General features: G+C 38.1%; 1 protein-coding gene across 1 annotated transcript; it reads left to right on the top strand.

Annotated features, from left to right (window-relative positions):
• On the top strand, positions 1–25,078 carry LOC101849041 (low-density lipoprotein receptor-related protein 2). Its single transcript, XM_013080642.2, has 6 exons — positions 1–35; positions 2,872–3,091; positions 5,132–5,707; positions 17,056–17,237; positions 20,235–20,454; positions 24,235–25,078. The coding sequence occupies exons 2-6, from the start codon at positions 2,876–2,878 to the stop codon at positions 24,733–24,735; spliced, it is 1,695 nt and encodes a 564-aa protein (XP_012936096.1). The 5' UTR covers positions 1–35; positions 2,872–2,875; the 3' UTR covers positions 24,736–25,078.
• Positions 25,079–27,994: the final 2,916 nt, after the last annotated feature.

Here is a 27,994-nt window from a genome sequence, read left to right as displayed (position 1 = left end):
ACCCCCTTGGAAAATTGGTCTAGGGCAGAAGTGAGGTCTATCTTTCGGTTTCTGACCGCAAAAGGTTTCAAACCTATAGAAATACACATTGAAATAAAGTCAGTTTAAGGGGAGAAAGTAACGGCAAAGTCACAGGTATATGAGTGGTGCAGTAAGTTCAAAGCCGTACATACGGATGTCAAAGACAAAGTTCACCCGGGGCCTTCTTTTTCTGCTAAGACTGAGGACAACAAGAGTGGCGTTCACGAACTCAGTCAAACAGACAAGCGTCTAAAAATTCGCGAAATTTCCGAGTCGCTAAACGTTTCAAAGTCGACTGTCCATAAGATAGTGTTTGATGAACTGCACTATCGAAAGGTCGCTGCTCAATGGGTCATAAAAGAGCTGACAGCTGACCACAAGACGCAACGTGTTGAAGTATCTCGGACTTTGTTGAATCGTTGTCGCCAAAAGTCATGAACACATCTGGAGACCTCCAACAATACGATGAAGCATTTCTGAGAAGCATTATTACAGCTGATGAGACTTGGATACACCACATGACTCCTGAGACGAAGAGGGATGCTATGGTTTGGGAGCACACGTGTTCACCCCCTGTTTAAAGTTCAGCCATCGGTGAAGAAACTCGTGGCCTCGGTTTTCTGGGATGCTAATGGTATTCCGCGTCTTGACATTCAGGACCCAGGACAAACTGTTAATGCTTCGGATACTGACAGACTCTTGATAAGCTGAGAGAGGTTGTGAGCCGAAAAAGACCAGGGCGGTTGTCCAGCGGGGTCATTTTGCAGCATGACAACACAGCGTCACACACCACAAACGCTACGAACGACTAGATCCAAAGGTTCGGCTGGGAAGTTCTGCCATACCCCGAACAGTCGGAACTTGGCCACGTCAGATTATCACCTTTTCGGACCAATGAAACACCATATTTGTGGACAGCGATTCACCGACGACAAAGACCTCCTGGAAGATTGGTTGAAATCCCTTGACGAAAATTCGTCAGGGAGGGTATCGTCTCCCTGATTCAGCGATATAAAAAATGCGTCCAGCAGGATGGTGATTATATTGAGAAATAAAGCACATGTTGAAGTATGATGTGTTACAGTTTTATTATAAAAGGACAAACATTTTTGCTTTTATGGACTTTTTCCGGTTTTCAGTGGGACAGCCCTCGTACAATTTGTGATTTCTATGCATATTTTCTTGGGGTTGGGAATTGCTCAGGGGTTGTTAAGATGAGGGAACTTTCTAGAGACGATTTAGTGACAGCTGTTTTGTACAGAGGGAGCAAAGCTCTGAGAAACTGGCAACTTACATAGACATCTTTTAGTTTTCTGTAAGGCTACCGAGCCATAAGCGGAGGTTGCCAGAAGGCTTAAAAATATGATCTCATGGCGCCGAGAAAAAAGAAAAAAAATCACCAAAATCGCGGGTCCTCTAGGTGGAGGAGTTGTATGTGACCCATGGGGCAATGTTGGCAAGTAGTAGTAGAGATTGTCTTCCCTTCTGGCCTTGATATTAAATATGTTTCGCATTTACTAAACATGCTGTATCAAGAACAGAAGACTCTCAGGTAATTCTTCGCTCGAAATAAAATCTGACACTTCAAAGGATTTTTAAAAAAATGAACCACCATGTTCTAGCTGCATTGGTTTTTGATTCAGAGAAACTGTGAAAATGGGATTGAGTTTTTGCTAGTGGTGGGTTCTGATGGGTTTTATAGTGGGTATTGTGGTCATTTGGATGAGGCCGTTGAAAATTGACACCTGGATGTCCAGCAACTCGGGGTAACAGGGTGATGTTTGAGAATATAAAAGTGTATACTTGATTGTTGAATGGACGTTGTTGATACGTTGGTTCAGTTTTGAGATTTTATTGATGCGATGCCCACGTGGAACCTGGGATCGAGTCACAAAATAATGATGTACAGAAATATGGCCAAGAAGGTATCCCAGAATAGAGAAAGGTGAAAAGTGTTTGTTCCTGGCCTGAACCCTAGTCCAAGGGGAGAAAGACAAAAAATGGACAGATAATCGTTTATAGTCGGGATGGTGTCTTGTGATTTGGAATCTTAGTTGTTTTCAGGCCTTCATTAAGAGATATCGGCTTGTTAAGAGAATTATTAGTTAAAGAAAAAAGACCGTAAATTCCAATCACAATAATCACTCATACAAAAGAGTTGAGAATAACACGAGTTTGGTAACACTCATATCTATCAATGTAGAGCCTCAGAGAACATAGGCTAAATACGTAGGAGATTGAAGCAGATAGTGAACTAATATCTATGAAGAAGAATAGGTAGACTACAGGGAGCCCTCTGGGTGCTGATGTCGGCAAACGGACTTGGCTGCCGTAATCTGGACATAATTGGCGAAAGACAGTGAATATTATAAAACAGAAACGACAGAAACATGCTGAGAATTACTCGGAAGGAAAAGATACCAAATGAGGTTTTACTCGAAGAAACTCTCGTGGGTGCTCGCTGATAAAAACAAACGGGAAAAGACAAATGCAGTTTTTGGGATACCTGAATGTACATAAGAGCTTTGAACATCTAGTTCTCACTGGCAAGATTGAAGGTACGCAAGGCAGGGGTGGATCCAGAGCAATAAAAAAAGATGGGTGACGGGGAAAGATCAGGATAACATAGCTTTTTTAAAGAGCCTCCGTCCGAGCAAAGGAAAGAACGGACGGCTACCATCGCCGAAATCTGTCACAGATCTGGCACTTGATGATGGTGATGGTTAATGATGAAATCAACATGTTCTCCCTTGTAAATTGTTTTTCGTTTATTTTGTTGGCTCCTGCTTTAGATATTCCCCATACAACGACAGATCCACATTTATTGATATTTGGACTCAATTTCCACAGGCAAATGAACTGTCTCGACGACGAGTTCGCCTGTTCTGACAGATGCATCGAAACTTCATGGGTCTGTGATGGGGAGTATGATTGTCCAGATAGTTCTGATGAGCAGAACTGCCCCATTGGCTGTAGTGGGTCCAACAAGTTCATCTGTGACAACGGAGATTGCATCCCTACTGCATACCGTTGTGATGGCGACAACGACTGTGGGGATGACACAGACGAGGTCTGGTGTGCAATGCTTGTTTACAGTTTATCATTTTTATTGAAAACCCATAAATTGCAAGAATTTTCTACCGGGCTTTCAGGTCTATGCTGTCAAAAGCCCTTTCAAAGTCCACTAAATGCAAAATAGTAGGGACATTTCTTCAGTTCTTTGCTCCTTAATATTTCGAGAACAAACAGATGATTTGTACATAAATTCTTGGGTAGAAATCCCGCTTATTTTTATCGGTATTTTAACTATAGCTGTTCTAATACGTGAAAAAAATGAGCAAAATAGTTTTCCTGACAATTTGACACCTTTAATAAAAACGTTTATTTTCCTTCCGGATCAATAGTTTTGACACATCGAGCTTGTTAACTGAATAACCTTTACATTTCAAAAAGCCCGTTAACTCTTTGAAGGGTTTCTTTTTTGTTGTTTTTTTTGGAGGGGGGGGGGGGGGTTGTTATAGCGCGATGTTGTGTGTGTGTGTGTGTGTGTGTGTGTGTGTGTATGTGTGTGTGTGTGTGTGTGTGTGTGTATGTGTATATATATATATACTAGCTGGGCCCTCCTTTCGATGAAAGGGATGATCGGTGCTTTAATATAAGCTAAAAGTCATTGGCCTACTATATTTACACTTTACTGGAATGGGGAAATAAATATTGAGAGATGCAAAAAATTAGGTCTAGATCTATACTCTCAAAACAAAATGCACCTCGCGAAATATCACTTCCGGATTTTCTAAAATTACAGAGACAGAAGTGTCGGCCTACAAAAGCGATCGGCGAAAAAAAGAAATTTAGCTTTTTGCAGCAAAACTGTCTCAAAACTGAAAAAACCAAGGGCGCCATGATCTGGAGAATATTTTAAAGAATTTTTTGGCGAAAACCGCATGTCGATCGATGCAGCCATTAAAATGCCTTTTGAATAGCAAAATTCGGCCACCACAAATAAATAATATATATATATATATATATATATATATATATATATATATATATATATATATATTATATATATATATGTGTTTGTGTGTGTGTGTGTGTGTGTGTGTGTGTGTGTGTGTGTGTGTGTGTGTGTGTGTGTGTGTGATGTAGTGTGGAGTGGGTTTTCTCTATATAAAAAAATAATACTATCATTATCGGTATTATTATTACCTACTACTATTATTATCAATAGTATTATCTTTTTAAATAGGATCTTATATTCTTCTTTTTCCTTCTTCTTAATCTTTCTTCTTCTGCTTTCCCTATCCTGATGTAAATCTCATAAACACGGGTGGAGACAGGCTGATGGTAGACCCCAGGGAGAGATTTGTCTACAGTTCTTTGTCGTTCAGCATATAAAAAATGGATGGCTCTGCTCTGCACTTCTGGAGGAAGATAACTGTTTCTTACACTGTAGACCAGCTAAGACCTTTCATGCTGTGGAAGACGACCATCATTGAAATTGATAATAAAAATAATATATATATATATATATATATATATATCGATATATATATATATATATCTATATTATACATCCCTCTGTGTTTGTGTGTGTGTGTGTGTGTGTGTGTGTGTGTGTGTGTGTGTGTGTGTGTGTGTGTGTGTGTGATTGTGTGTGTGTGGGTTTTTTCTAATTAAAAAATATTACTATCATTATCGTTATTATTATTACTACTACTATTATTATCATTAGTATTATCATTTTAAATAGTATTCTTATTCTTCTTCTTTTTCTTCTTCTTAATCTTCTTCTTCTGCTTTCCCTATCCTGATGTTAATCTCATAATCACGTGTTGTAGTACAGCTGATGGTAGACCCCAGGGAGCAGAACTTGTCTACAAGTTCCTTGTCGTTCAGCCATATAAAAAATTGTATGGCTCTGCTCTGCACCTTCTTGAGTAAGGATAACTGTTTTCTTAACACTGATGACCAAGCTAAGACCTTTCATGCTGTTGATAGACGGTCCATCATTGGTTAATATTGTTATTATTATTATTATTATTATTATTATTATTATTATTTCCTTCTATTATTTTGTTTTTCTGAGTTTTAACTTTCATCCAAACAGAGGAACTGTCCAGAGAAGAGTACCTGTAAAGCTGACCAGTTCATGTGTAATGCTACCAGGAAGTGTATCCCAGACAGTTGGAAGTGTGATTTTCAAAATGATTGTGATGACAATTCGGACGAGCTAGGTTGTCCATCGTGTTCGGGGCCTACTGTATTCCAGTGTAACAACACAGGCTGTATTCACAGTTCCTATTATTGTGACGGGGACGATGACTGTGGAGACAACAGCGATGAAGAAAACTGTCCGTGTGCCACTGATGAATTCACCTGCAAGTCAGGCGAATGCATAGGGAACAGATACCATTGCGATGGGGAGTTTGACTGCAACGATAACTCTGATGAGACAGATTGCCCAGACATCCACCCAGCAGCGTGTGGCGATAAGCTCACCCTTTCTGACTGTGCTCACATGAACGTCACCTCGTACCCCATCTGTCTATACGAAGACGACGCCTTCAAGTACTGTAGAGAGTTTTGTGGTCTGTGCATACAGAACTCGACGAACTCGACGATCTCGACGATCTCGACGAACTCGACGATCTCGACGATCTCGACGAACTCGACAGATACCTCATAGAGACATCACAGCTCTTCCTGTATTGGTCAAGATCATAGATAAAAAGTGACTGTCCATTTCAAGTAGACAAAAAGTATAGATAGAAAATAACATTAATTATTTCCCGACTTTTAGTTTATTCTCGATTCTTTTTTACAACGAGTTTGAGTGATCGAATAAAATTAGTGAAGATATGAAATTAATGTATCATTATGGTCAAGGAACAACGATTTTTAAAAAAAATACTAAAACGAAGAAAAATAGGAATAGAAATGCCATTTCGCCTCCATAAACTAATGGAACTATACTTTTTGGCGTGGTATATAAACACAATGATCCACTGGAGAGATCGAAACTGGGAGCATAAATATAAGGCAAGAAAGGAGAGGGGGAGACCAAACAAAAGATGGGAACCTGGCTTGGAACCAAAACAACTAAGAAAGGGAGAATAATAATAATAATAATAATAATAATAATAATAATAATAATAATAATAATAATAATAATAATAATAATAATAATTTTTAAAAAATAAATAATAAATTGCATTTATATAGCGCATTTCCACAAAGAAGTGCTCAATGCGCCTGTACAATAATACAAAGAACATATGAAGCGCACAGCTCCTATAGTAATCCTCTCTCTCTCTCTCTCTCTCTCTCTCTCTCTCTCTCTCTCTCTCTCTCTCTCTCTCTCTCTCTCTCTCTCTCTCTCTCTCTCTCACTAGTCTCACTCTCTGTCTGTCTGTCTGTGTGTCTGTGTGTCTGTCTGTCTATCTGTCTGTCTGTCTGTCTGTCTGTCTGTCTCTCTCTCCTTCCCTCTCTTTCTCTCTCTCTCTCTCTCTCTCTCTCTCTCTCTCTCTCTCCAGTATATCCTTGAGTAAAGACAATCCCACAACGCTTACCCAGACACCTTCGCACACATTGATAAATTCACAAAGTCATAAATTCTTACAGAACAGAACAGCATGAATAAACGATACTGAGAGAACATAATAGATACAGAGAGTACATAATAATATTTGTATTGGGAATGTCGGAAATTACAAATTGAAGCTGGACGGAAACAAATGCTTTTTAAGCGCTGATTTAAATTTTGATAAGTGGTGGACTGCCGTAGATGAACTGGTAAAGCGTTCCACAGGGAGGGGGCGTGGTGTGAAAAAGCTCTCCCTCCGAGTCTCTGACTTTCGCTCTGGACAGGTCTTAAAAGTCTTTTCGTCGCCGATCTTAAAGGCCGAGATGGTATGAACAGCAACAGGCAAGGTGTTTTATTGACGAAAAAAATGAAAAGCAGCGTCCAACTACTGTAAAAGCAAAAAAAAAAGAAGACGAACAGATGGCTTTAAGCTCCCTACATAAAACGCATTTCTTCATCCAGACTTCGGAACGTCATCGACTATCTTGGTAATAATATAAAGATCTTTTACTGCTTCAGTCGGACTACCTCCTAACGAGAAGCCATGATTCTGATAATGACACTGAGTAGGTGTAAAATACGTCTCCATCTACGCAACTTTGGTCATTCAGGGCTCGGGCCTCGGACTCTGTCTCTGAGGCATAGAACAGCCCAACAGAAAGACCAAGATAGTCGATATAAATTTCTTCTCACTCGGATATCCAACTCGGGTCTCTTGTGGGCGACAGCGAAACGCCTAGCCGCTACACCATTGACGCTCAACTTAAAGACAGGTTACAGTAAATGTTTGTTCAAGACACTACTGTATATCTTAAAATAACAGATTAGTTTGCAATGACAACCCCCCCCCCCCACACGTTTGATGCAAGAGAATGTTTAGTGTGGTAGTAATAAAAACAATGGATACGTTGGGGGTAAGGGGGAGAGCTAGGGGTGAAAGCCAAATGTTGATATTCGACCTCGGTTCCGGCAAACTGTTGTCATTATTTTATGGTAACTTATAAAAATTTGAATATGGTTATGCATCTTTGGGTTAGAGTGTTTACTTATGATGAATGACCTCAACATCCAACACCAATGAGAGGGGACCTTGCTATCTATCGCAGTTAGCGAGTTAGGTAAAGTGAGAAAAGTTAAGGGAAAAAACCCAATACAAAAACAAACAAACCAAAACCCAGCAAACAACTTGCACAAATCGCAAACGCCACAACTCGCCGAAGATAGCAGTGCCTATCTCTTTTCTAAAGTGACGTGCTTATCTGCCTAAACATATTATGGTTACTACACACAATTACACACAAACTTGTTGCCACTACACTTCTCTCTCAATGTAGGAATTTTTAAAGGATAAGATGGACAAGCAGAGGACAAAAAGAAGGAAGGAAGGTGGATGTTTGGACTGGGGCAAGTGGTTTGTTCAAAGTGAGGAAGAGCTGAATACACATTAGACTTATTATCTGCTCCAGGAAGCAAAGGTCTGAATTAAGCAACATCTCTTATATAACCGAGACATACACTAAAGCGCAGGAGGTTGACAGAGTTTTAATAGTACTTGTATTCATCTGTCCCACTATAGAGCTCACAAGACCCTGCAGTCCCAGCTAATTATTAGGGTAATCAATCCTGAGCAAAGAACATCAAAATACACGTGAGGCATTATAGTAAAATCAGGCATATCAAACCAAAGAAATCAAAGAAACCGGAATTTTTCTGCACCCGAAGCAGTTTTTTCTCGACCCTTAATTGTTTTGGCTCAACACCTTTTACGTATGTTTAAACACACATTTCTTTTGGGATTTTACTGAGAAACATGAGACAAAGGCAGAACACATGTACATTTGTAGGTTTTTTGGACAATCATGGTCACAAGACTTTGACAGCCTTTTTCTCGTTAATATTTGCTCCTACACAAGGCAACCCCTTATTTCCATTAATGTCTCGATTTCTATTCAAGATAGATGGGTCTAAAGAAAGACAAACCAACAACATGCAACATGATGCCAATAACTCTGTATGCCCTCCGAACTGACAAGGCCCTGATTCCACCGCGTCGTGACACTTTATGGTGGATGCTCTGCTTCATGGCACCTGAGCCGAAGTAGCGGCTACTCATCTGCTGCTTTCCTCATAATAATCATAGAATTGGCTTTCTGCCGTCAGTGTAAAAGCCGCTCACTGAAAGGATACTCCCAGCATGTCTGGTGTGTTATACAGCAGCACAGATAGAACTACTGTTGATTAAGGCCAGATGCTAAACAAAATATAAGTCTTAGTGTATGGCTGCAGTCCTCCTCCACCCTCGCTGCTTGCACCTTCTGAATGCACGCCCACCATGCTATAACATCACATGTGAGAGGTACCCTACTACGTGGTTATTTCCAGAAGCAAGGATAAACCTGATCTGGCTTGAAATGAAAGAAAGCAAGGAAGGATCTGACATACAAACAATACTAAAAGAAAGATTAATGAGGATAATAATAATTGTGATTATGATGACAATAATAATAGTAGTAATGATAATAATAATAGTAATGAAAATAGCAATAAAAATAATAATAATAATAATAAAAAAAAAATTTAAAAAAATAAAAATAAATAATAATAATAATACCACAATAACAGTAATAATAAAAATAACAACAATATTAATAATACAAATAATAATAATATAATTTTAAAAATAACAACAATAATAATAAAGTAATAACAATAGCACAATAATAATAATAATAATAATAATAATAATAATAATAATAATAATCATTATTATTATTAGAGATAGCATTTGTATAGCGCAAATCCTCCCTCCACTGCAAGCTCTATGCGCTTTACAATATATATTACTACCCCAAAAGAAGTGAGAACATTCTGAAACAAACTCAACTTCCTGGGAAGCATACAGTACAAGCTGACATTTATAGGCGCTAAAACACTAACATATTGACAAGATCTTTCACTGTCTATGGCTGGTTATCCATTCCCACACTGGTGAAGTGAGGAAATTCGTGTAAAGTGCCTTTCCCAAGGACACAACGTCGGCAAGCTGCTCGAGCCCCCAGACCCACAACCTCACGATTACGAGTCCTGTAGCCTAACTACTACTTCTACTATTAATAATAACAACAACACCAACAACAACAATAATAATAATAATAATAATATTAATAATAATAATAATAATAATAATAATAATAATAATAATAATGATAATAATGATAAGAATAATGTGTATGGCTCTCTTCGTCTTTGTAGAGAGTCTTAACTTAAGATGGTGTCACGAGTGTCTTCAAGCGGCTTCTTTTATGGCGAATTCTTTTTATGTTTGAATCACAGATTCTGTCGCAGTGCTTGCATATCAATGAGGTGGATCTAAGCTCTGTATTTCCGCTGTTTTCCTTTCGTCGTTGGCGCTTCTAAGCCTGTTTGTTTCTGAGGCTGCTCTCTAGCATAATAGTTATTCCTTAATCCTTTTCCTCCACGGTTTCCTGTCCTCAGCTATTTCTTCCCAGCTGCTAATATCTACTCCCAACTTAGATAATTTGATTTTGCAAGTGTCTTTGCACCTCAGTTGTACCCTTCCTCTTGGTCTCTTTCCCTGGGCAAGTTCTCCACAAAGAAATTACCTCGGAATCCGGTTGTTGTCCTTTCCCATGACATGGCCCAGCCATTTTAATCTTCTTAAATACATGATAGTTGTCACGCTTTGGAGGTTTGTCTGGGCCAACACTTCAACATTGGTGACCTTGTCACGCCATGAAATGCCTAAGATCCTGCTGCAGGATCTGAGATAGAAAATGTCGAAGCCCTTTTCTTGCCTGCAGAACAAGGTCCATGTTTCAGATCCATAAAGGAGTGCGCTGAGGACACATGCTTAAAACATTTTGATCTTTGTTTGGATGGTTAATCTTTTGTTTTCCCATGCTCTTTTTGTCAGCGTTTCAAAAGTTGTTGCTGCTTTCCCTATCATAATGTTGATCTTATAAGCTGACGGTAAACGCCGGCCCAGGTAACAGAACTTGTCCACTGTCTCAAGTTCCTTGTTGGTCAGCAAAATATGGTTCTGCTCTGCACCTTCCTGAGTAATACAAATGGCCTTTGAATTCTGTTGATAGGCGGTCCATTACAGTTAGGAGGTTGATTCACTGTGAGCAACAAGAGCAGCATCATCAGCGAAGAGAAGGTCTTGTACTGTCGTTTTGTTGATTTTGGTCTTGGCTTGGAGTCGAGGAAGATTTAAGAGTGCCCAATCAGTTCTCCAGTGGAGGAAGATATCCACTGGTGACTCTTTTTGAATGCGAATTAGAAATGCTGTAAGACGGCAAATTAAATGCTATAAAGAGTTGGTGCTAAGACAAAACCTTGCTTTACTCGATTTTTTATGTTGAAGCTGTTTGATGTTGAACCATCAAACTGAATGGTGTTCTTCATATCTTCGTGGAATGAAATGATGAGCTGTGACAGTATTAGGGGACAGCCAATCTTTCCAAGCACAATGCATAGCACTGATCAACTGACTGTATCGAAAGCTTTTAACTTTGCCATATGGACAAACGCAGTATGTTCATGGCAGTTGTTGCTCCCTGCATTTTATCTTGTAGTTGACGAGTAGAAAAGGTCATGTCCACTGTTGAACGATTAGATCTGAAACCCCACTTGCACTCGGGGAGGAGTCTTCCTGTTAGTTTTTGAAGTCGCATCAGGATTATCTTAGCAAAAGCTTTTCCAATGGTGCTCAGCAGTGAGATACCTCTGTAGGTGTTACAATCTCCTTTGTCCTCTATGTTTTTGTAGAAAGTGGTGGTTTTGGCATCTCTCGTGTCATGTGGAATTTCTGATTCAGTCTTTTCGTTCTCTTTTAGCACTTCATCTAGCATGTTATCATTCCCTGCTGCTTTTCCTCAAGCGAGTTCATCGATTACAGTGAAGAGTTCATTTTCTGTTGGTGTTGTGTCAAGACCTGATATTTAGGAGAGCTGAGAAATGAACTCATTGAGCTGTATATCAACATGTAGCTCCTCAGAGTATAAGTCTGAATAATGTTCCACCCATCTTTCCATTTGTTTCTTCTTGTCTGTCATCTGTTCATCTATCGCAGACTTTAGAGGTGCCACTTTTGTTCGCTTTTGGTCCAAAGGCAACTCTGATGTTTTCATACTTTTTTTCCCTAATATTACCTGTATCGCTTGCCTGTTGGATTTCTGAGCATAATTTATCCCAGTACCGATTGGCACACTTTCTGGTTTCTCTTTGAAGTTTGGATTTCGCAGCACGTAGCTGTTGCTTTTTACTTTCTGTTGGATTTGTGGTGTGTTCTATCAGGATCTTGCGCTTTTTCTGGCGCTAGTGTTGATGCATTGGCTTCAACCCAATCCTCCTTGCAAGGTCTTTCTCTTCCAAAAATAATGGACTTTTTAAAATACTTTTTTTTTGTTCCTTTGGTATACTTAGGATGTCGAGGAGAGGTGCAAGTTTCGGCTCTAACGCAGTAATTGACTCAGAATTATAAAGTGTCACGACGTGATGATATCAGGCGCTCGTCAATTTTAGAGCATATGGAGGCTTTGGTATCATCTTAAAGATTATTTATTTGCCTTGCTTTCGGTGAAAAAAAATATCCGCTTATCTTAAATAGAAGTTGATATATTCAAGTTTGAAGGAAGTGGGGTCGTCTGGTTTCAGAGGTAAAATTAGCGAGAAAATGGCCGCCAAAGTTTGGTGATTTCCAAAGCTCAAGATTCCTTGGAAACTGCAAATTTAAATTTGCTGCGTCTTTTATCAACATTGTTCCATAAAATCCATAGATAAATGTGTTTTTGAATGGACATGCAAGGTGTTGGGTCAAAAATAAAATTCGAAAAACATTTCCAAACTAGCCAAAAAAATGCCAATTTCTCGGATCTCATTATTTTGACGAGGGCAGGATTTCATCACGATGCCTCACTTAAATAATTGTTGACTTCATGCTACTCCACATGTTGTCTGGAGATGAGCTATTTAGATGTTGGAGTTGTTCTTTAACATGTTGTAGAAATGTTGCCTTTAACACCGGGTCTTTGGTATTTCTTATGTTGATCTTAAGTTTCTTTTGTTTTTCAGCTCTTGGTGTTTTCTTTGGGACAATCTTTGCCTTAGCTATAAATAAAAGGCTGTCTGTGTTGCAGTCTGCACTGTTGAAATATCTTGTTTGCTTTACCATATTGGTGTTTTTCTCTCTGAACATGATGATGTCGATTTAGTGCCAATGGCCTAATCTTGGATGGTGCCAAGAAGCCTTATTATTGTCCTTGCCACTGTAGAAGGTGTTAGCGATGCAAAGGTTGTTATTTGTACAGAATTCCTGACTAAATGCCTGGGCCTGAATAATATTAATAATAATAATAATAATGATAATAATAATAATAATAATAATAATAATAATAATAATATAATAACACACTGTAATAATAATAATATTAATAATAATTAATAATGTAATAACACACTGTAATAATAATAAAAATAATAATAATAATAATAATAATAATTATAATTATAATGATGATGATGATGATAATAATAATAATAATAATAATAATAATAATGAAAACAATAATAATAATGATGATGTTAATGATAATAATACTAATGGTGATGAGGATAATGGCAATGGAATGACAATATTTATTTATCTCGCGGGGAGCTATTTGTCTTGGTCGGTCACAGTGGCAGTGGCGCAACAAAGGCCAGGTACATTCACCTGTACACACAACTGGAAAAGGTTAAATACATAGAATTCAAATTACCCTGTTTGTAAACCTTCTCTCTCTCTCTCTCTCTCTCTCTCTCTCTCTCTCTCTCTATCTCTCTCTTTCTCTCTCTCTCTCTTTCTCTGTAAGTGAGTGTGTGTGTATGTGTGTGTGTGTGTGTGTGTGTGTGTGTGTGTGTGTGTGTGTGTGTGTGTGTGTGTGTTTATTTTTACTTTTAAATTGTATTACAAAAATCTAATAGTATTAGAAAAATCTACCAGACAAATATAGAGCAAACTGAACAATAAATAAATAACATTGTAAAGAAAACCAGCCTGCTACAACTTGTTTACTTTCGTATGCCCTACTCAACAAAATTCTAGCTCAATAGTTGATTACCTATGACCACGAAATTTTGCGTGGCCATTCTGTAGACCAACAACTGGACAAAAATATATTTGTTCAAAATCCTGATCTACAAATAATTTGGTTAAACTTCTCTATTTGGGCCCTATATTAAAAAACACGCTTTGCTTGTATACACAAGAATTGGCGGGTGTCTAAAGTGTAGCGGATAGGCTCTTGGCCGTTGCATGAGTATAGCGTTTGTGAATCATGAGCAGTAAAATTTTGAAAGGCGTATAACGCCATCTATTTTCTTTGATGTTTTATCTTTCCAGGTCTATGTTAGCCCTGACTTTCAGGTTGGAGAAGGCTGTCTCTTTAAGGGAGGCTGGGGGGGGGGGGGGGGGGGGAACTGCACCCCAAAAGTCCTGATTCGGCTCAAATTTATAGAATTTGAGTTGTACGCATTCTTACCTGTTCAGCCTCTCCTACAACTATTTCATCGCATCAGAACCCCTAAAAGCCTTATTTCTTCCCATACCGGGCATGTTTTTCACCACCATTTCCTCATAAAGTTTTTTTTTCTTTATCGGCCGTTTTCTCAAAACACGATTTTTAAAATAACTCCATTATTTTTTAAATCCAATCTTCATACAATTCACAGAATGAAAAGAAGATGTAATACAAAAAAAATTGTTAATATTTTTGAAATATGAAATATATTTTTGTTGGTAGTGTGTGGAGTGTGGATGTTTACGGATTTTTTGCTAACTTGAATATTACCTCAGGAAAAAGTTTATACAACATTTTCTAATTCATTTAGGGAAACATCACATGACAATTTTTTAAATCTAATGTTTGTTAATATGTATGCAAAAAAAACAACCCCCCCAAAAAAAATCAATATCCATGAACAATAAGTACAGTATTCATTACGTAAGACATGGAAACGAAACTTTTCTGTCAACTTTGGTTGCAGGTTTTAAGACTCCTTACTGCGATTCTTAAAAGTGTGAAATGTGGTCAAACTTGATCAACTAATAAGCGAGATAACCTTCCGGTGTAGCCCCACCCCCTAAACCTATTATATATTTGGCAACTTGGAAACACATGTGTCACTTTTCCCATAAAACTTCGACAGCTACCGAGTTGAAAGTTTGACAAGTACCTGCAAAAAGATAGATAAGTCCCTATGACGCAGCCCGATTTTTTATATATTCATTTCCTGAATTAAGAAAAATATATTATTTGGCAAAAAGAAAGCAAATCTGCGTAGCTGTCCTCCACAGCCGAAGTTCCGGAAGTGATATTTCACGAGGCGCATTTTGTTTTGAGAGTATATATCTAGACCTAATTTTTGCATCTCTCAAGATTTTTTGCACCATTCTAGTAGAGTGTAAATAATGCACCGATCATTCCTTTCATCGAGAGGGGGCCCATCTAGTATAATAAGCGATAACCCCAGTTTAGATAGTGTCACCACAAAATACCATTTTTAGGACCCACCACCCAATAAATTCCTTCAAACACCACTTTAAGGTACATGTATGCACACATGCTTTTTTGGAAATTGTACAGAAAATGTCAAGGAAATTTAATAAGCGATAACCTCAGTTTTCATAATTTTAGGGGCCCCAGCTCCTCTTTGGTTTTAAGATGCGGTGAAATCGGGTTTTTGTTGGGCAAATAGAGTTATTGATATAATCTTAAATCTTGTTCATTGTTCTTGCATTTGGCGAAAAAAAATACCGATCTTTACTGAATTGAAGTCGAGATACTTGCAATTGAATGAGGTGGGGGTCACCTGGTGTGAGATGCACAATTAGTGAGAAAAAGGCCGCCAAAGTTTGGTGATTTTCAAAGCTTGAGTGTTCTTGGAAACTGGAAATTTACTTTTTTTGGTGGTAACTTTTATCTGCTTTTTCTCAGTAATATCCACACAGAAATATCACGCGTCGGTGGCCTAGTGGTTAGGCTCTGTCTCGCAACCGTAAGGTCGTGGGTTCGAATCCCGTCATGAGCCCGACGTTGTGTCCTTTGAAAAGGCACTTTTCACAAATTTTCCTCTCTTCACCCAGGTGGAAACGGGTACCTGGCTTTAGACAGTGAACGATCTTGTCAGTTTGACAGTGTTTGAGCGCATGAAATCCACAGCTTGCACTGTATGCTTCCGCGGAAGCCGAGGATTTTTCTGAGTGTTCTCAGAGGGTCTGCTTGGGTAATAATAGTTGAAAAGCGCACAGAGCATTCTCTTGAGCATGGATATGCGCTATATCAATGCAATTATTATTATTATTATTATTATTATTATTATTATTATTATTATTATTATTATTATTATTATTATTGTTATTATTATTATTATTATTATTATTACTATTATTATTATTATTATTATTATTATTATTATTATTATTATAATTATTATCAATATTATTATCATTATTATTATTATACGTTTTTAAAAGGACATAAAAAAGTTGAGACCGGAGCAAAAAAATCGGACAGCTGTTCAGATGTACTACGCTCGGCAAGCTGCGGTTTTTATTTTTTGAATTGCTATCTCAAAATCTTCGGTATCCGGTCCATGCGTCTGGAAAAATTGTGTGTGTGTCGAAACTCAAATTCTAAATGTGGATACAAGTAAAAACCAAAAAAAAAAAAAAAAGAAAAAGAAAAAAAGATACATAATTTAGGTTAAGTACAATTCTTCTTTTTAACTTGTCTCCTGACTATGGGCTTGATACAGTAGAAAAGCCTGCCTATGAAATGCAATTAAACGTAATAGACAGAGAGGAAATAATGATATTTACTTTTTTATTATTAAGAGAACAATACTGGATATGTCTTTACCTTAGAATTACAAAGTTCTGTCTGAAAATTTTGGCCGGTTTAAGTTACTAAGACCATGAGGTCAGAACCTAATTTCTGTCTACTCTACCAAAATCAAAAGAAAATTGGCAGTCGTTATCAAGATATTATTATCCAAAGAACTACTTTAAAGAAAGCTTGACATGTTGTGAAACCTCAAAACTAGGTTTTGGGCCGATAGAACTTTGTAATACAATCCTTTCTCTAACAAGATACTCGTACTTTGCAGCACTTAAAGACTTTTGTTAAAAACGATACAATGTTTCTTTACGAAAGACCTGCAGCACTAAATTTTTTATCTCCAGAAAAAAGCAGAAATAAAACCAAAAATAATCTACTCGCGGCAGTGACTCGATTACTGACCTTATAAGGGAAGATAGCAGCATTACCCCACATGTTAAAAGATCTTACAAAAAAAAGAAAATTCATACGCGTTTCCAGATTGGTGCCAGTTTTGCCTAGGTAGTGACGTTGGCCTCTGTTGAAAAGATAACATCCGCCTAAAAGATTATTTTAGAAGCGTTCGCAGTTTGTGGAAATCATTACTCCAAAGAACACGTCAGGATGTTGAGCTCTCTCTGGAAGACGGTGTGTGTGTCTCTGCTTGTGGCGGCCGTTGTACAAGACTGTACAGCAAAAGGCATCAAGGATGCGAAGAAGTCCAAGATGACCGGTGCCTCTCTCAAGAGGTAAGACTCGCATTGATTGTGTTTGCACCTGTTGATCGTATGAATTGCTGACCAGAAGTTCCAATGAGTTTTGTTAGTTTGTTTTGTTTTTGTAAAGTGTTTTACGGTGCTCGCAACTGCATAAGGTCATATGAGCGCGCGGGACACACCTAATATTTTCAGTTGTTACGAAAAATTGAATTTTGCCCGGGTGGCGGCCGAAGCCTACTCTTGTCGATTTTAGACCACCAAGGGATCTTTAACGTGCGCAACTTGCACACGGGCCCTCCGAGATTTTTCGCCTTTGTCCGAGAAGGCTAGGTGTAGATCTTTCCTACCAGAAGATCAGGGGTGTGGCAGAAAGACAGCAGTTAGGAGGAGCCAAGGAGTAGCAGTAGAAAGGCGGCAGAAAGAGTCAGGAGCCCAGATGAGGGGGCAAAGGAGGTGAGGGGGTGGGGGCAGAAAGTGGAAATGAAAGCAGACAACAGAACATTGTTAGAGATCAGGAAAGGATGTGAAAGGAGACAATTTTAGAGAAGAAAATGTTTTGGTCGCTACACGGAATCGAACCCGGAACATTTGAATGAGAGGCCAACACCTTAACCTCTAGGCCACGAGAGCCCCCCCCCCCTCCCCCAATGAGTTTGGCTTTAATGAGTTTTACGGCACTTGCAGAACGAATAGGTAATATTATAGGTCGCGAAGATTAGAAGTGTTACTAGACAGTAACTTACGTTGTTTTTTTTTTAAAAGGACGACAGATGTGAAATATAACTGTTTGATAGGACACTCGCACAAAGACCTGTATTTAACTAACAAACACAAACACGCAAACACCTACACACATTCATACACACACACAAACACACACACGCACAAACACACACACGCACAGACACATATGCATTGAGTAACAAGTACACGTGGAATTGCAATACATGAACACAATGATGTAGACAGTAAAATCGGTGAACACACTTAGACATCACAGAAATATTACCAAAATTGAAAGCATAATAATAATAATAATAATAATAATAATAATAATAATAATAATAATAATACTACTAATACTAATAATAATAATAATAATAATAATAATAACAATAATACAGATTAAAAAATAATGATAAAATATGATAAAAATGATAATAATAATAATGATATTAATAATGATAATAAGAATAAAGATTTTTTAAAAAAATAATGAATAAATATAATAAAAATGACAACAATAATAATGATATTAATTATAATATGATAATAATAATAATAATGATAATGATAATAATAAGAATAAGAAGAAGAAGAATGATAACAATACCTACCACTAATAGTAATCATAATAACGATAATAGTAAGGATAATAACGATGATAAAAAATAAAAGAATAATAATAATAATAATAATAATAATAATAAAGATGGTAATAATAATAATAATAATAATAATAATAATAATAATAATAATAATAATAATAATAATGATGATGATGATGATGATGATGATGATGATGATGATGATGATGATGATGATGATGATGATGATGGTGATGATGGTGATGATGGTGATGATAACGAAAACAATGACAAAACAAATAATAATGCAGACTATTTCTATAGCACTACTGTACAAAACAGCTCAAGGCGCTTTACAACACCTTCATCCCAACAAAACACAAGCACACAATTCTATGGACGCGCATACATACGCTCTGTAGATTAACGCTAACATAAATAAGCAGACGTTCACACTATTATATCACATTCAATAACGATATACACATTAGTTGTGAACATAAAAGCTCTAAGAATAAGGCTGACTAAAAATTGAGATAGCCTTGTACACAATAATTTAAAGTAATTTTAAATTTTGCTCCTAACTTTGTAACCTTCGGAAGTGTGGGAGAGAGCTGCATCCAATGATCACGGAAATCAAAAGTTAGCGGAGAAGAGGCTTTTGTGCTGGAATCGTCGAGGAACATAGATAGATAGATAGATAGATAGATAGATAGATAGATAGATAGATAGACAGATAGATAGATAGATAGATAGATAGATAGATAGATAGATAGATAGATAGATAGATAGATAGATAGATAGATAGATAAAGAGATAGAAAGAGAGAGAGGGAGAGAAAGAGAGAGAGAGAGAGAACGTGTGTGTGTGTGTGTGTGTGTCTGCGTGTGTGTGTGTGTGTGTGTGTGTGTGTGTGTGTGTGTGTGAGAGAGAGAGAGAGAGAGAGAGAGAGAGAGAGAGAGAGAGAGAGAGAGAGAGAGAGACGCAATGAGCCACACAGACAGTTAGTAGCAAGAAAGAGGACAAAAGCAGTTTGATTAAAAAAAGAAGGTACGTGTTTGAGGGAAAGATGTTGGGTTTGGGGGGAGGGGGGAGGGTGCCCAAGTTCTGAGTTTGAATCATTGCTCCGGTGAGGCACCGTGGTGAAGCCAAGGGTTCGAAAAAAATAACAGATCGAAGAAAACGGCCAGTTTGGCAGTTTTAGCGAATTTCCATTTCGGGGCTAAACACTTTTTCATGTTTATTTAGAAATACATTTCTATGTGAATTTTACTGGAAAAGACGTTGATTAAAAGCACAAAAGATGTAAATTTTCATTTCCTAAGGACTCTCAAGCTGTTGATGTGACCAAACGTTTGTGCCATTTTCTCCAAAATTGTACTTATGAACCAGGTGACTCCCACCTCAATCAAGCGGAACTATCTCAACAAGAACAACAATAACAAAAACAAAAACAGACTAAAAAAGACGTGAATGAAAGAAAAATATATTGAATACCAACTGTTTTAAACCTCAACCTGAACGGGAACCACAATGTCTCTGAAAAATAGTGTGATAATGTTGAAATGAGCCTTAAACACATTTGGCCTATTCGACCACCGTATGCTAAATTTGTTATGGTTGATAAGATCGATGACTTCAGACCGACAGCCGGTGTTGCTATTTGCTTACACAGTCGACTATTTCGAAGACAGTTAATGTGTGAACTTATCTTCCATAGGGCAGTAAGCTGTCAAAGCGACGAATTCGCCTGTACTGACAGATGCATCGATTCTGCTTGGCACTGCGATAGCGAAACCGATTGCCCGGACGGTTCTGACGAATCGGGCTGCCCTACTGGCTGCTCTGGATCCAACAAGATCAGCTGTGCCAACGGGCAATGTGTCCCAGCAGCCTACGCGTGTGATGGAGACGACGACTGCGGAGATCTCACAGACGAGGTTACCTTTTATACTTACTTTTACTTTTTATCTTTTCATACTCTTTTGCCATTAAGCGTCACGCGGAGATACAGTTTGATACGGTAGGCCAGCTCTGCGGCTATTTCGATTGAGATGCCGTAGTTTCTCAGGCTTCCCTTGACTCCCTTTTTCCATCTTACGTGTGGTCTGCCTTTAGCACTTACATTTACTTTTTATCCTTTCATATTCTGTTGCCATTACGCGTCGAGGGAAAATAACGTGTATTATATAAGGCCAACTCTTCGCCATTTAGATTGAGATGCTGTATCTTCTCAATGTTCATTTGACTTCCTCAATCCATCTTTTGCGTGATCTAGCTTTTCCTATGAGGTAGAGTACTTAGTGTCTATGGACCCGTTTTGACCTTGTTTTGTTGTTTTCTATTAGCATGAATGTTCAGGGGACTATGATTTTAGCAGAATTCCATTACTTATTGATGTACTTATTCCCATGTCAAATTTCTCAGAGCTGTTATTGAGTCCGATAGAGTGACTTCTGGGTTTTTTTAGGTTTGGTTGGTAAGACACTGTTCATCTGCAAACATAAATTCATTCAGAGCTTTGGATTGCGCCTTGAATAAAAATATTGTATGTATCCTTATAGATTAAGAAATGGGAGAGAGGTAAACCACAGCAGTGTCATACTCCTTATGTTACTTCGGACCAGTTTTTGTTCTTACTGTGCATCTGCTGTTGGTGTATAACGCTCTTACGTTGTCCAATTACTGTTCTTTGGCGCCATCTTGGTTAAGGCAAGGACTAATAGATTTTAGTATTTTTGCTGTTCAAGACAACAGTGTCTTGAAACATGATTACAGTGACATTGAAGATCATATAAAAAACATGTTGGAAGAATTTTTTAACGTTCGCAAAAAATGTGGTCACCATGGCGGCCTACTTGAATTTTTTATGATTTCAGATTTTCACATTTCTAAAAACGCTATTCAAGATACAGGCCTCAGATTTGCAGTGTACATACTGAACAAACTGGGATGTGTCATAATGAAAAGAAAACATGATATTAAAGACTATTTTATTCGTAGTTTGAAAAAACCCCAAAAAACACATTAAATAAAAAACACTCTGCTAACACAACCAAGAATTTCGTCAAATTCAAATACAATATGCTCAAAATCTCTTCATAATGTCATTTAGACCCCATTTCTACCCGTCCTTGCAAAATATCATATAAATATCTTGAAATATAACTTGGCATTTGGAGAAAAACTTAAGAGACTCATGCTGAAAATGTCAAAAGGGAGAAATGCATTGAAATGACTGCATCATCTGCTCTTACGGAAATTCCCTAATCTATTTGGCAGGATCTGGTGACCTATTTCAACGGTATTGTCCTTTATATTTTGGCCTAAATGGCAAGCATTTATACTATCTACATCTTCATTTTCTCAACACTCGTATTTCTAGGCGTACTTTTGAACCGCAATGTTACCTATAGCATTTGTTGCGACGCCATTTCCTACTGGGGAAGAGAGGAGATTTTACACAAAGTTTACCCCCTGCCCATTTTACAGTCTTCATTACTGGCAACGTTTCTACATGGTCATTGGACAGGCGCGGTTCGTCCATAGAGCACCGTCGTGCAGTGCCGCCCAAAAGTTTTAAACTTTCTATTACGTAAAGCACTCACAAACATAAAACAAAAGAAGCAAGAAACAAGCGCTAGCCAAATATGATATCAAAACAAGGTCCTCGCTGGCGCCGTAACTGTCATTTCCGTGTCTATATCGCCGCAAAACATCTACTATGACATGCCAAAGTCCACACGCTTTAACTAAGCACAATAGGATAATTATTCAACACTTGGTAACCTGACCTGTAAATCTCTCTTTGGGATAACCCTAGCGATGACGACACTGGTAGCGAGTTTGGCAGTACATTAATATTAATAAGCCGGCACATCTCAAATGTGCTCCTGCCGAATAGTTCCGAAACATAGCCCACAGTAGGCAGTCTAAAAATAAACGCGATAGACTGTACGCTATTCAATGCTAAAAGTATGTGAGCCTCGGAGCAATCCAGCGGAGTGCTCAAGTGAATTATGATTTGTTCATCGTCTTGCCGCTATTTTAAGTGACTCTGTGACCGTGAACTTGAGGGAGGTGAACGTGACATACTTAAGTCCCCGTCCTATGGGCTGTGCCTTTGAATGGTTTTGTAGTGGAGTGGTGAAAGTTACTATGTACTGGAGTGTTCAGTTCTCATGCTGGGTGAACGAATTTGATGTTTAGCTAACAAACAGATTTAGTTCTAGAAATCAAAGCAACAAGTAAAACGAATTAAAATAAAAGCATGAGGTCCTCCTTCACCAACCCAATGATCCTGAAATTATACACCATCCAATTTACTTTGCGCTTGACTGTCTTCAGTCTAAAATAGCTTAATTGTGCACGCCCACTTTTTAGCCCCACGAGCAGCCCCTGTCAATGGAATACAATAAGAGTTTCCGAAATTTAAGAGGGACTGGCCGCAGAAAAATCAGTTTATTGTGTATCTGAACTTAGCTTTTGTATTGTACAGTTTCCATTTTCAAATTTCCATATACTCAGTTTCCAGCAAGATCGATATATTATTTTCTTCTGAGGTTCACCCCAGAAAGCACTCCCTTCTATGAACTATTCTAGTCTAGATAATGTTACCAATATTGGCCCACAGCCGTCTGTGATAATTTTATTTTTTGGTGTTTTACTCTACTCGCAACTGCATAAGGTCATATGATCATATGAGCGAGCGGGAGATATTTTCAGATAGTAGGAAATTTGGAATTTTGGCCGGGTGGCGGCCGAAGCCTACTCTTATTGATTTTGGACCAAGAAGGAGTCTTGAACATGCACAACCTGCACACACGCCCTCCGCGATTTTTCGCCCTTTTCCGAGAAGGCTAGGTGTAGATCTTTCCTACTAGAAGATCAGGGGTATGGCTGAAAGAAAGCAGTAGGGAGGAGCCAAGGAGAAGCAATAGAAAGGCTGCAGAAAGAGTGAGGAGCCCAGAGGAGGGGGTAAAGAAGGTGAAGGGGTGGGGACAGAAAGTGGAGACGAAAGCAGAAAAACAGAATATGGCTAGAGAGCAGAAAGAAGGGGAAAAAGACAATTTTAGAGAAAATTTTTTTTCCGTCGCTACCCGTATTCGAACCCCATAACATTGAATGCGAGGCGAACACCTTAACCTCTAGGCCACGAGAGCCCCTCTGAGATAAATATTGACAAATACAACTGGTATACATGTATACATGCACGCATGCTTGCATGTACATAATTAGTTATATCCTAGAACGCAATTTCATTAATAGATAACGGATATCTGTCTACTCATAATATCATCCTTTTATGACTCCAGACTTTTTTTCTGTTTCCTTTCTCTGTTTTTTCCATTTGCACAGGAGATTGTGGTTTATCGGTCAGATAGGCTATTTGCCATGTCAATCAGAAAACATCTGTTTAATTCCTATGGGGAGTTTTTCATCGAACGTCTTCAACTGTCTGAAGGGTTGTTTTACCCTTTTCAGCCCAGGTTAGCAGTGGCAGACATGAATCCCAAAAATGTCAAATACCTTGTTTGGGGCACAAAATGTATACAGTTCCAATTCATTTCTTTTGTTCTGTTTTTCTACTCATTTTCCTTTACTACATTCTTTAGTTTAGGATTTATTGACTGAATGTTATTAATTGAAGCGTGCTCTGTAATACATTAATGAGTAGTTAAAAAAAAATTAAAACATGTTCTAAAATTTCATCCAAACAGAGAAACTGTGCTGCCGTTACTTGTCAAGGTCACCAGTTCAGGTGTAATATTTCCGGTTTTGGGTGCATCCCTGACAGTTGGAAGTGCGATGGGGATAACGATTGTGGAGACAACTCGGACGAGATAGGATGTTCCGGTTCATGTTCAGCCAATCGTTTCCAGTGTGCCAACACAGTCTGCGTTTACAGTTCCTATATTTGTGACGGGGACGATGACTGTGGAGACAACAGCGACGAAACAGGCTGTACTTGTAGCTCTAATGAATTCACCTGCAAGTCAGGCGCTTGTATTCCAAAAAAATACCAATGCGATGGGGAGTTTGACTGCAACGATAACTCTGACGAGAGGAGCTGCCCAGACATCCACCCAGGGGCGTGTGGCGACAAGTTGACCCTTGCCGACTGTATTCACATGAACAGCACCACATACCCCATCTGCCAATTCGAAGACGACGCCTTCAAATACTGTAGAGAGTTCTGCGGTCTGTGCGACCAGAGCTAATTTAGGTGACCGATAGGAACATGGCTACAGTCCATTTTATGTTCGAGGGCTGGCCATGACTCTGAACTTCTTAGTTTGATTTTTTAGTCATCCCTCCCCGCACCCCTCTTTTATTTAGAAATAAATAAAAATCCAAAATAAGAAGCAAATCTATCTCCCTATAACGTGAACAGGGCACAGTGTCCAGGAATGCGCATATTGTTTAGATTATTTTTCATTCCTTTTCAAAATAGTATCAAAGATTTTAAATTGACCACACATAATATGCACTCTGCGTTGCAGACCTTTTTGCACACACGCCATAACTCATGAAACACCAATAAAACAATACCAATAATTTACATCGTTCTTGAAGTTTCTGTGATTTCTATTGTTTTGTTGTGTGTTTATGACTATCAGAAATGGAGTTCAGGTATTCAAGATGAAGATACGTAATATATTCTGCAATCAATACAATATAATTTTTTTCTCTATGAAGGTAAATGTCTGGAGCAATCAATAAATAGTTAGTTAAAATTGATAGTACAAACACCCTTTGAACAGTGCTTATATATTAAAAAAGAAAAAAAAGTTAAACACCAGAACTTGGCTTGCGTGTCGTTCTGTTTACTTTTTTTCAGTATTAATGTGGCGCATTGATGTTGGGATATTATAGAGAAAATAAATCTGATTTCTTTCTGTAAAGGACGTTAACACAGAAATGTAAAGGGTATTTAATCCAACCACTCTAGTTTTCAGACCCAATTCAATACTACTACTACTACTACTACTACTACTACTACTACTACTACTACTACTACTACTACTACTACTACTACTACTACTACTACTACTACTACTACTACTACTACTACTACTACTACTACTACTACTAATAATAATAGTAATAATAGTAGTAATAATGATAATAATAATAATAACAATACTACTTATAATAATAATGATAATAATAATGATGATGATGGTAATAATAATAATAATAATAATAATAATAATAATAATAATAATAATAATAATAATAATAATAATAATAATAACAACAATGATGATAATTAGGATAATAATATAAATAGTAATAATAATAATAATGATAACAGTGTAGCTTTAGCATGATTTTACGGTACTTGCAACACAATAAGGTCAAATAAATGCAGAAGATTAGAGTGTTACAAGAGAGTAACAAACACAAAAGAGAAGGAAGAGACATCAGGACGATAGATGTTTGATGGGAAAGAAGGAGCAAACCACACCAGAGAACCCGCCAACCATCCGTTAGTGATAATGATAATGATAGTAATATCATTAATGATAACAACAACTACAACAACAGTAATACTAAAACTACTAATAATACTACTAATAAAAAAATTATAATGATAATAATAATAGTAATAACAAAAATAATAACTATAATAATACAAATAATGATGATGATGATGATGATGATGATGATGATGATGATGATGATGATGATGATGATGATAATAACTATAATAATAACAACAACAACAACAATAATAATAATAATAATAATAATAATAATAATAATAATAATAATATTAATAACAATAATAACAATAATAATAATAACAATAATAACAATAATAACAACAAAAATAATCAAAATAGCACTTACTTGTTTTTATATTACAACGCATAGTCAATCTCTACAACATGCTCTATGCGCTTTACAATCATCGATACTCAAGCAAACCCTAGAGCAATAAGAAACATTCTCAGCTTCCAGGGAAGCATGCACCGCAAAGATGCGGATTACATCCGCTCAAACACTTACGAGCTGACAAGGTTTTTTGCTGTTGATTTGCAAGTGAAATGCCTTTCCCAAAGATACAACGTCGGACTCCTGACGGGATTCGAACCCACAACTTTACACTCATGCAGACCTGAAAGGCCGAACAAAAACACATTCCAGCAAGTGACAATCTATGCTGTAAGAAAAACCAGCAGTGGTGCTCTGCAAAGCCTCATTGGACATAACTTTTTTCTTGGAGATCTTTGAACTTTTGAAGGGATACCTCTGCCCGTTTTATGAGATAAACCCAAAGAGAAGAATAACACCAAGAATAACACCAACACCAACCCAGCCTTGGTCCAGGTATCAAGACTGATGTCAAAAAAGAAAACCACAAAGCGTTGTACTACGCACTCATGCAGGATACCAGCAGTAAGGAGGAGCTAAGGAGTAGCAGTAGAAAGGCTGCAGAAAGAGTCAGGAGCCCAGAGGAGGGGGCAAAGGAGGTGAGGGGGTGGGGGCAGAAAGTGGAAATGAAAGCAGACAACAGAACATTGCTAGAGAGCAGGAAAGGAGGTGAAAGGAGACAATTTTAGAGAAGAAAATTTTTCGGTCGCTACCCGGATTCGAACCCGGGACCTTTGAATGAGAGGGCAGCACCTTATCCTCTAGGCCACGAGAGCCCCCTTCCTGATTTACGCCGGAGGGTAAAAGTTCCTCAGACGTTTCAGTTATTATGTGAATTGACATGGAGCAGGAGTTAATGGTGCACTGTGACTGCTGACGGTACCACACCCTAATTTCGATCATACTTAACACCGAGGTACATCATGGCTCTGTCTTTGATGGTCAAGTTTCATCAAAGTCAGCGGAGGTGACTGGGGAAGACTTCTCCGGGGAGGAAGTGGAAGGACCTTTGACGCGCGGACGAAGGAGACTGAAACTGTTTACAACATGATGATAAAAAGAGTTCAGCTCTGTCCTGATATCCCCCACCAACACCCACGTTGGAACAGTAAAGTTAGGCTGGAGAACACATTCCTGGGAAGCACCCAAAGTACGTGGAGTCATCCGCAAGGGGAACAAGATCCGCCGAGAAATAAAAACCCGCCGAAGAGAGCGGCCAAATGTATGCCAAGAAGCACAGGTGGAGCTACCAGAACGGCCAAAATAGACGTGTGGCGAAACCTATTGAAAAATGAAATGTTTCTGAGTGTTCTAGGGTCTCATGATGTATTAATACGGATTGTGAAGTTCATCTGGCTTGTTTTGAGCTAGGATATACGCTGTTCAAATGCTTTTTGCCATTTTTCTTCCTTCTACTTCCCTTTTCCATCTTCCTTCTTCTCCTTTTATCTTTCTCCTTCCTTCCACACCTCCTCCTCCTCCGCCTCCTAATCGTCCTCCTCTTCCTAATCCTCCTCCTATTCTTCTTCTTCTTCTTCTTCTTCTTCTTCTTCTTCTTCTTCTTCTTCTTCTTCTTCTTCTTCTTCTTCTTCTTCTTCT

This window comes from Aplysia californica, unplaced genomic scaffold, assembly GCF_000002075.1.
Source record: "Aplysia californica isolate F4 #8 unplaced genomic scaffold, AplCal3.0 scaffold00094, whole genome shotgun sequence".
Lineage (NCBI taxonomy): Eukaryota > Metazoa > Mollusca > Gastropoda > Aplysiida > Aplysiidae > Aplysia > Aplysia californica.
This window is presented reverse-complemented; position numbering and strand designations above follow the sequence as displayed.

Coding starts and splice junctions, on each gene's coding strand:
- LOC101849041 (XM_013080642.2), top strand. CDS start 2,876: ATGAACTGTCTCGACGACGAGTTCGCCTGTTCTGACAGATGCATCGAA. Junction 3,092..5,131: donor GTGGGGATGACACAGACGAG/GTCTGGTGTGCA, acceptor TCATCCAAACAG/AGGAACTGTCCAGAGAAGAG. Junction 17,238..20,234: donor ACCGGTGCCTCTCTCAAGAG/GTAAGACTCGCA, acceptor TATCTTCCATAG/GGCAGTAAGCTGTCAAAGCG.